We start from the raw sequence: 9,503 nt of genomic DNA, 5'->3' as shown, positions 1-9,503 counted from the left end.
GGTTATCTTCTTATAGTATGGCTGAGACTCCGATGGATTCATGTGGATGCGATGCGAACCAAACACCCGGATTCATGTGGATGCGATGCGAACCAAACACCCTGCCGTTTTACTCTTTAAATATGAAAATATATACGAAAAAACGTTCTTTGATTATTTTAGGGATCTCTGCACACACACACATATTCGCTTCACAATCTCTCATACAATGGTTTGGAAACAATACACTGTATCAACCTCAATGATATAATCAAGTGTGGCAGATGGAGGAATCTGCAAACCCTGTCCGAATTCGACATTCTGATCTCCAAACCCTAAGGATGGTGGGATGATCACTCTGCGTTTACCTCCAGCCTTCATTGACCTCAGAACATACTCTATCCCTTGGCATAGTCCCTTGCTATATGGTCTTGAGTCCATTACCATCGCAAGTGACTTCTTGCTTCCAAAAGTGTCGACAAACACTTGTTCTGTTCCATGTACTTGCCCCTTGACATCAAACACAACCAAGTAACCTGAGCTTGGAGTAGCTCCACTTCCAACTTGTAGATCATAGTACCTGACACAGTTCAAACATTCCATAATCTCTAGTTGCTCTTCAGTTTATGCAATATAATCAATATATTTATGGGGAAATGTACCTTATGCCGTTTGGTAAGATAATCTCTTCTTGCTTTTCTAGAACTCTGCAGAATCAAGAAAAAGATTAAAAGACATTTCAAGTTTATGATTCCGAAACTAATAAGCATTCAAGAAAAATAAAACGCTAATTCCTTTCTATGTATTTTTGCTTGAACAGCAAGCATTCACTTAATGTTCTGTCTCCAGTTCTTATTAATACGATAAGAAAAGGCTGTGATATACAATTAGAACCTTGTGTTATTGTCTTCCTGGAACACATCGAGTTGTGACTTCATCTGCTCAGAGACAGCTCCGAAAGTTAGAACCCCCGCCCATGTAAATCCAGCGCCGATACCGAACCGCCGCGTCACCGGGGAAGCCACCCAATCCGTCATCTGCTGCTGCTGCAATGCGACTGCCTCCGGTGCCGGATTCTCCGTGAAGGAGACGCTTAGTGGCTGAGATGGAAGGTTCTTTCTGGGATGTTGAGGAGGAGATAGGAAGCGGTGGTGCGAAGGAGCCGTGGCGGTGAAGAGAGACGCCATTTTGAGAGGATAATTAAAAATACAATGTTAGAAAACATACACAACTGTGTATATCTGAATATAACGTTATCTTGTTTGTGTGGTGGATGATGACTTCAATAAGACAGCGGTTTTCATGTCAACGAGATTTTTTTTATAGCTCTAATCACAAGCTGAAGCTGAACCAAAGACCAGAGAAAAAAAAAGAAAACGTTTATGTAGGCTTTTCCTTTGAGATGTGCAGCAAAAACTGATTTGCCACTTTGGTACTATGTTGCACATAAACAGATATAACCGGGGATGAGAAACAATTATTTTTTTGAACCACCAGGGATGAGAAACAATAAAATTAAAAAAATTATATGGATACGATATAGTATATGTTAACAAAATATATAAAATACACATAAATTGACAAAATAAAATCACACCAAACTAAAACCATCTCTAAATTAGAATGTATATCAGTTTCAAAAAATTGTAAGAAAATGTTTTAATTAAAACCATCTCTAGCATATTTTCGTATAAAAAAATAAATATATTTTTAATGTACATCTATAAAAAAAAAATTCTTTAAAAGTAGATATGAGTTAAGAGAATAATTGTTTTATTATAATATCTAAAATATAAGCCTTTGTAATAAAACGGGCTACGGCCCAATTACATGTCATAGTAGGTGAACGCTGAAAGCTAAACAGTGCCACAATCAGGATATCGGTTTAACTAACCCAGCATGTAAACCAAAATTGAACCAATCTGGTCAACAACTTATCTTGTCCGTTCTTCTACTCGTGCGCGCGTCTCTGTGTCTGCCAGTCAATTTGTCTCTTTTGCAGATCAACTGGTAGTACAAGTAGAAAAATAAATAAAAAAACAAACAAAAATGAAAAAAATAAATAGTAGGAGAGAAGACGAAGAAGATGCTTTCAACTCCTCGAAAGAATCAGCGAATAATGTGGAACCATTGACGAACAAACGCTTGGTTGAGAGTAAACTCAGAGAGTCTGTAACTATTATTAGCCTCGTGATCAATGGGTGGTGGTGGTGGTAGCAATCTCGTTGACGGTCTTCTTCGTTGGCTTTTCTTCCAGCGTCGTCCTTCTTCTTCTGCCTCCAATACTCACGATCAGATTCCCTATCCCGATAACTTAGTTGATGACGGTGATACTAATGATATTGTAGCTTTAGATCCGTCTAAGCTAAAACTAATCAAAGTTCCAAAACGAGATCATTCACCCATGGATGCTCAGAAAAAGGTAAACTTATTTCTAGGGTTTCATGCTTAGGTCTGCGCATTTGTAACTGAGTATGATCCTAACCAATTAAAAAAATGTATCTGAATAGGACCTAAGGAACAAGTACTTTGGATATCAATTATATTCTGAACTAAATCCAAATCCGAACTGTAGTACTATCAAAACTTGGTAATTTTTATACTTTTTTTTGTTATTCTGGATATTAGTTTAGGTACAGTAGTTTGGTTAGTATTATAGCATTTTCCTAATACTTTAGATATTGGGACCCTTGATATTTTTTTGAATATTTTTGTTAATTTCAATAGTTTTAATTTTTAATTTTTTGGATGATTTTAGACATTTAGAAACAGAGAACTAAAGCCAACCGAAAATTAAAATATTGGAATCCAAAAAAAAAACTTAACTCAGACCCCGAACTCCCAGGCCTAGTTCGTGTTTTACAGATGGTTTGAATCTGATTTGACATGGTTTCTTCAGGCTATACCTAATGCAGACTTCTTCACTGAGTATGGTGAAGCAAACAGGTATCAGATTCAACAAGTAGTTGGCAAAGGAAGCTATGGAGTTGTTGGTTCTGCTATTGACACCCACACCGGGGAAAGAGTTGCTATCAAGAAGATAAACGACGTCTTTGACCATATCTCTGACGCTACTAGGATCTTGAGGGAGATCAAGTTGCTACGCTTGCTTCTTCACCCTGACGTTGTGCAGATTAAGCATATCATGCTCCCTCCTTCTAGAAGAGAGTTTCGTGATGTTTACGTGGTTTTCGAGTTGATGGAGTCTGATCTTCATCAGGTCATTAAAGCTAACGATGATCTGACTCCTGAGCATCATCGGTTTTTCTTGTACCAGCTTCTCCGTGGTTTGAAGTATGTTCATGCTGGTTAGTTTCTGGTTTTTTACACACTCTTTCACCACCTAGTGGTTGTCTTGATAAGATGGATTTTGAACAACTACGTCTCTGTTTTGCCAGCGAATGTGTTTCATAGGGATTTGAAACCAAAGAACATTCTAGCTAATGCTGATTGCAAGTTGAAGATCTGCGACTTTGGGCTGGCTCGTGTGTCTTTTGATGATGCCCCCTCTGCTATCTTTTGGACTGTGAGTCATCTATCACATAGTTTGTTTCTTTTGGACTTATGTTAGATAAGTTAGCAATGTAACATTCCCTTTTAGTGCTTGTGCGATCACATTTACTATCTGTTTTTTTAATAGGATTATGTTGCTACTCGATGGTATCGTGCCCCTGAACTCTGTGGATCTTTTTTCTCCAAAGTAAGCTTATAACTATTTTCTCCATCTGCTTGAACTTGCTTTACTTTTTTTTTTTTTTTTCTAAAATGATGTCTTTGAAACAGAATTTTGCCTCACATATGCTTTTCTGGTATTAGAGCACTCTTCTTTTAAGATAATGGATTTCACAGTTCTTATTTTCTATTTTTATGAATATAATGTCTGCCTTTTGAGTCCTTTTTTTTGTATAATGGCCTCTCCTCGTGTGCACTATCTACATGCATGCAGGATAAGAGTTAAGTAGAGAACTCATGCTAACTCTACTTTTCCTAAAAATCCAGTATACTCCTGCGATTGATATTTGGAGTGTTGGTTGCATATTCGCTGAAATGCTTTTAGGGAAGCCCTTGTTTCCTGGGAAAAATATAGTTCACCAATTGGATCTTATGACCGATTTTCTTGGCACTCCACCTCCAGAATCAATATCAAAGGTCAGTTATATTATGATCGTTTGGAACCTTGAGTTATATAGTTCATTTTTCTTCTGTAATCTTTGATTTGATCTTCGTATTGACAGATCAGAAATGACAAGGCGAGGAGATATCTTGGCAACATGAGGAAAAAACAGGCAGTTCCATTCTCTAAAAAATTCCCTAAAGCTGATCCTTCTGCCCTACGCCTGTTGCAACGCCTGATTGCCTTTGATCCTAAAAATCGTCCATCCGCTGAAGAAGTAAGCTGCAATCAAATAGTATTTGCATAAGCATAACCAGAACCGATGGAACTATGTTTTGATGCAGAAAACTGGAAGATTGTGAATCGTCCTAAGAAAAGAAAAAAAATGAAAAAAATTCTTTGCTCAGTGTTTTGGATCTCTTTTTGCTTGTATTTTGTAGGCACTGACTGATCCGTATTTTAATGGTGTGTCAAGTTCAGAGAGGGAACCATCGACACAGCCGATTTCAAAGCTTGAATTTGAGTTTGAGAGAAAGAAGCTAACAAAAGATGATGTCAGAGAGTTAATCTACAGAGAGGTTTTGAGCCTTCTACAATCTCTTCTTTGGTTTTGATTCTCTCCTCTGTATGATGCTAATGGATTAGTTATCTGGGGATAAAAAAACATAGATACTGGAGTATCATCCTCAGATGCAGGAGGAATACCTTCGTGGTGGCAATGAGCTCAGCTTCATGTACCCCAGGTTAGCCTATTGATACTTAAATTAAGTGACTAAAAGTATATATTATTTTGAAACTGAAAGGGAACTATCCAAATATGTGGAACATCATGATAAGAACATTCCTTTGTTGATACAGTGGGGTAGATAGATTCAGGAGGCAGTTTGCTCATCTTGAAGAAGATCAAGGTCAGGGTGGAAGAAGTAACGCGCTTCAGAGACAACATGCTTCTTTACCAAGGTACAAATAGACAAACACTATTGTCTCTGCATCAACTAGTCTTTTACCTTAATGTATCACAAACCAACCAACTTTATTGATGTGCTTCCATTGCATTTTCAGAGAGCGAGTTCCTGCACCCAAAAACGAGACAGCTCAAGAAAGCAGCAACGATATTGAGAGAAGAACATCAGCTGTTGTTACTTCAACCTTAGACAGTCCCAAAGCTTCACAACAATCTGAAGGTACAGAGAATGGAGGAGGATACAGTGCACGTAACCTGATGAAAAGCGCTAGTATCAGTGGTTCTAAATGTATAGGTGTCCAATCTAAAGTCAACATTGAGGTATACAAAAAAAGGAAAACTTCATATCTTTAGATGAAAAGATTTTGTTCAACAGTGACTCAAATATTTGTGAACATTTTTTTTCTTTTTTTTTACAGTGTTCAAATATTTGGGTCACTGTTGAAATATAATAATGTTCAAATATTTGTGAACATTATTATATACTTGTGCGATAAATGTGAAGTATTGTTGTGTTATCTTGCAGGACGCCATAGCAGAGGAACAAGATGAGATAGTTGCTGAGGTGGTTGAGAAAGTTCCATCTCTGCACAATACTTGAGTTTCTGTTTAATCTATTTGTTCTTATACAGAGTTGTAGAAGAAGATGTGCGGTTTCTTATTCTCCACTCAGAATTTGAGTTTTGACTGTTGTAGCATTAAAATAACAATAAATAAAGTTAGCTATTTTTTTTACACATTTATTAACACTAACAAAATTTTAAAAATTTACTACATAGATGATTCTATAACAAACCATCTCATAGTTCCACATCCACCACATTGAACAGTTTTATTAAGGTGTATGAATAAAAGTTATATTTTCAACTAGAGGTGGACGCAGATAGAGGTTAGGTGACTAGGTGTGCATGTGCTCCCACACAAATTTTTGTTCTTCCTTTAGTAATTAACATAGAATTTATGTGAATGTCGTCTCTAATCTAAATATTTTATAATGTATGCCCCCAAGCAAGTTTCTGAATCCGTCCATGGTTATAATCTTATTTTTCATTAATTATAGATATTATAATAAATTGTACTATGAAAGACTCAACCACCAAATTTCTGTTGTATAAACATTTGTGGTAATACTTTGAAAATGGAAAAAGTGAAAAAAAAACTATTGAATAATTGTAGTTAAGTTCTACACCGAGAAACAGAGGTAGTTGTTTTCATAAAGCAAACACACTAATGAGTAATGATTAAACCTCTTCTACTCTCATATGATTTATTCATAAACGTACGATCTTACACAATCCCAAGTCCCCCACCCAAAAGATAGACCAAGGAAGTAACCACGTGACACATACACACATGTACCACGTGACATCTAACGGCTTATGGTGCGGACCGGAGGTAAAAAAGAAGCCAATTGGTTGGATCAGGATCTGAGCTTCAGACCGAGAAAGCGCTCTTACATCGCATCCACTTGTTCGTTAAGCTCGGTCTATTACATCCTTTAAACTCTCTGTTGCGTTAACCCACTCTAACCCTTCTTTAGTATACGTCTTCTCGTTGAAGTTCGTCGTGAAAAACATGTCTGCTTCTAACCTCCTAACCATACGTTAAATCAAACCAATTCAAGTCAGTTTAGTTACTTATTAGCAAGAAACTCCTCTGTTCTAAAAATTGATTATAAACCTGGAGGCAACGAGGAGGAAGATGAAGAAAGCAGTTTCGCTAATGGCAAATCCTTTGATCATCTTCTCTGCGTGCAATCCCACATTCAAGTCAAGCTTGTCTATATTGCCTTTGTAGACAGAGGAGCTAAGAAGACTGAGGTGTGGAAAGAAAAAGAAAAGACAAGAACAGAATCTTGTTCTGCTTCTGAGACAGAGACACAAGCAGACTTGATGATGAAACTTGAAGTGAACAAAATGCCAAAGGCTGAGACAAGTTTCACCAACAATCAAATGGGCCTTCAGGATGCAAACGTAAAGCCCACACAAGCAAGTAAACAAGCAACGGTCACTTTGTACTCTGCAAAGAAGACTGAAGATAGAGACAAAGGAAGTGGTCCTGCATTGTACGGATTGCAGGAGCCAATAGTATTGAAGAACAGCTTTAAGCTGCTTGAGACCAACGCAGAACAAGATTCTGTTCTTGTCTTTTCTTTTTCTTTCCACACCTCAGTCTTCTTAGCTCCTCTGTCTACAGCCTTCGTACACTTCCTTTAAAACCTTGATAGCTTCTTCATCATCTGTTAGATCTTCCCATTTGCTGATTGGACTCATCAGCAGATTCTTTCTGAACCCATTGTATCGAGGAACTCCTCTCTCCCTATCTCTATAAACTGCAAAAAGTATCAAATCAAATCAAATCAAATCAAATCAATAGATATATAAGAACAAGAAGAAACAATTATTTGATTTGACGTACACTCCAAGGCAGCCATATCTATAAGGTTAGGTCTATCTTCTCCATCAATATCTTGAGCCACAAGGTTCCTCATCCAAATAGGGTAATTCCACAATGTCAACGCACCACAAGATTGGTGTCCCATTGAAACACTCAAACCCTATTCTTGAACCCTTTTTCCTCTTTTTTTTCCCAATCAATTCCGTCATCAGTACCCTGTTCAAAACATCTTTCTAGGTTTAACAAGTTTCTAAACAGTGTACCAAAACGTTCAAGGTGTCTTACTCTCGTTCTATTGCTTTGTCTACATTCTGAGATCTCATATTTCGGAGGACTAGTGAGTCTGGTAGAAGACAATGCATCCTGTAGACACTAACGAACTCTTCCGTTAGCGAGTAAGGAACTCCGTGATGTACACCTCTATATTTTTCTCTAAAATAGAGATCTCTATTATAGAAGTGGAATGATTTAAAATAGGGTATATTAGTTCTTCCTAAAATATGATATGTTAATCTTTTATACGACAACATAGATGTACTTAAAAAGAATTTAATAAAAGCATTTAGTAGCGACCAATGCCCCCATATTCAGGACCGACCCTAAGCCATGCGTATTGAAATATTTGCAACAAGTCTCCGATTTTTTTTTATATAGACATTGTAACAGGCCTCCAAAATCTCAGAACCGGCAAAATCTAAACCGAACACATTACGATAAATCTAAACCGAACACAATACGATAAAAATGAATCTGAATCAATTCGAACCCGACTTAATTCCCGAATGAATCTTGCTTTATGTATTTCGGATTATGGGTATTATCCGAACTAAACCAGAACGTAAATGGGTATCCGACAGAATTCGAAACATTCAAAACTCTCAAAAAATCTTGTATCAAACATGATCTCAATTCCTAATATACATCGAAAATACACTAAGATATATTGAGCATATAAAATAATTATTTATTACATGAAGATTGATGGTATGGATGGTTGAAAATTGAAGTTTTTAGATTTTGGTTTTGTTTTCATTGAACAATATTTCTCAATTCATGAAAACTTGATTTTCTTTTTATGCTTTCATTTATTTGTTTTTTCTTTCTATCAATAAATATGTTTATTTTTCATTTGATTTTAAATGATCACGGTTGATATTCATTTTTTATATTTTACTTATGTTTTGGTTATAAAATAGGTACAAATGAAGATATACTATTTAAGTTCCTACTTTTTAGTATGAATGTATGATAAAGCTTGAAAAAACAAAAAAAACTTACCATTGTCAATTTTCAATATTTTTGTTGTCATACAAATTCAGTTTTTGGGTTGCTATTCTCAGTGTTTTAGAAAGTTATTGTGCTTTGACATTTGAGTTTGATATAATACGTTAAGTGAAACCGATATTAAGTACAAGGGGTTATCTCCACATTTTAGTAAAGGTTGCAAAGGTATTCTACTGTTTCACTTTGTCTACTGGGGACTTGAGAAAAAGATTTTTGGGTATGGTCAAGCTAAAAAGATTCGTTGTACCGTTGCGACTCCCATGTACATAGTAAAAGTTAACAAGTGGACCTTACCATGTTATAATTCCTTTTTCTTTTAGAAATTTACAGTGTAAGTTTTTGGGTATGGTTGTCAAGTTAATGTTCTCTAACTTGTTGATCTATTTTTATGTAATTAATACACAGTTAACAGTCATACAAAATGATACGAATCTCCAAAATAAATTAAAGAGTACCTATACCAAATATCTGATGTGATATAGGAAGTTTCTTTTCGAAACAATTAGAGAAAGTTATTGCGTGTAAATATGGATCTTCGCATATTACCGAAGCATTTACATAAACCCTAGTTACACAAGCAAGAAAATCAATTAAACACCTCAGCATACATTACTTAAGGATCAAAAGTCAAAACCATCACCACGAAAATACTCCTCAAGACGAATGCTTGTCATTGCAAAAGTAATCAAAATCAACACTGAATTCATTAATTACTATAGAGAAATAGATATAGATAAAGTGAATGAAGATGTAGAGCTCCCTTCA

At 36.0% G+C, this 9,503-nt stretch overlaps 2 protein-coding genes and 1 long non-coding RNA gene across 4 annotated transcripts; 1 reads left to right on the top strand and 2 right to left on the bottom strand.

The window, feature by feature from the left end:
• Window positions 1-131: 131 nt before the first annotated feature.
• On the bottom strand, window positions 132-1,380 carry LOC130510735 (peptidyl-prolyl cis-trans isomerase FKBP17-3, chloroplastic). The gene is made up of 3 exons (XM_057007328.1): window positions 874-1,380; window positions 642-686; window positions 132-559 (listed from the first exon to the last, which is right to left on the bottom strand). The coding sequence occupies exons 1-3, from the start codon at window positions 1,164-1,166 to the stop codon at window positions 202-204; spliced, it is 696 nt and encodes a 231-aa protein (XP_056863308.1). The 5' UTR covers window positions 1,167-1,380; the 3' UTR covers window positions 132-201.
• A 590-nt stretch (window positions 1,381-1,970) lies between these two features.
• LOC108814171 (mitogen-activated protein kinase 15) lies at window positions 1,971-5,794 on the top strand. 2 transcript variants are annotated; one of them, XM_018586680.2, is made up of 11 exons: window positions 1,971-2,401; window positions 2,879-3,287; window positions 3,378-3,505; window positions 3,620-3,679; window positions 3,979-4,128; window positions 4,215-4,370; window positions 4,534-4,671; window positions 4,763-4,836; window positions 4,952-5,053; window positions 5,156-5,378; window positions 5,584-5,794. In XM_018586680.2, exons 1-11 carry the CDS (start codon window positions 2,177-2,179, stop codon window positions 5,656-5,658), a joined length of 1,740 nt encoding a protein of 579 aa, XP_018442182.2. In that variant the 5' UTR covers window positions 1,971-2,176; the 3' UTR covers window positions 5,659-5,794. The 2 variants fall into 2 exon arrangements, with proteins under 2 accessions (XP_018442182.2, XP_056863306.1); XM_057007326.1 differs by having other exon boundaries at window positions 2,261-2,401; window positions 2,919-3,287.
• A 498-nt stretch (window positions 5,795-6,292) lies between these two features.
• Window positions 6,293-7,220, bottom strand: LOC108836053 (uncharacterized). The gene is made up of 2 exons (XR_008944475.1): window positions 6,738-7,220; window positions 6,293-6,650 (listed from the first exon to the last, which is right to left on the bottom strand). It is a non-coding gene; the product is annotated as an uncharacterized LOC108836053 (long non-coding RNA).
• Between the last annotated feature and the right edge of the window lie 2,283 nt (window positions 7,221-9,503).

Source organism: Raphanus sativus, chromosome 1 (assembly GCF_000801105.2).
Source record: "Raphanus sativus cultivar WK10039 chromosome 1, ASM80110v3, whole genome shotgun sequence".
Lineage (NCBI taxonomy): Eukaryota > Viridiplantae > Streptophyta > Magnoliopsida > Brassicales > Brassicaceae > Raphanus > Raphanus sativus.
Note: the sequence above shows the minus strand (reverse complement) of the source record. Positions and strands in the feature narration are given on the sequence as shown.

Bases quoted from the DNA above. Each gene is read 5' to 3' on its own strand.
- LOC130510735 (XM_057007328.1), bottom strand. From the start codon at position 1,166: ATGGCGTCTCTCTTCACCGCCACGGCTCCTTCGCACCACCGCTTCCTA. The intron at 687-873 runs GTTCTAATTGTA...TTGATTCTGCAG, and splicing joins CAGGAAGACAATAACACAAG to AGTTCTAGAAAAGCAAGAAG. The intron at 560-641 runs GTACATTTCCCC...GAACTGTGTCAG, and splicing joins ATCTTACCAAACGGCATAAG to GTACTATGATCTACAAGTTG.
- LOC108814171 (XM_018586680.2), top strand. From the start codon at position 2,177: ATGGGTGGTGGTGGTGGTAGCAATCTCGTTGACGGTCTTCTTCGTTGG. The intron at 3,288-3,377 runs GTTAGTTTCTGG...CTGTTTTGCCAG, and splicing joins TTTGAAGTATGTTCATGCTG to CGAATGTGTTTCATAGGGAT. The intron at 3,680-3,978 runs GTAAGCTTATAA...CTAAAAATCCAG, and splicing joins GTGGATCTTTTTTCTCCAAA to TATACTCCTGCGATTGATAT.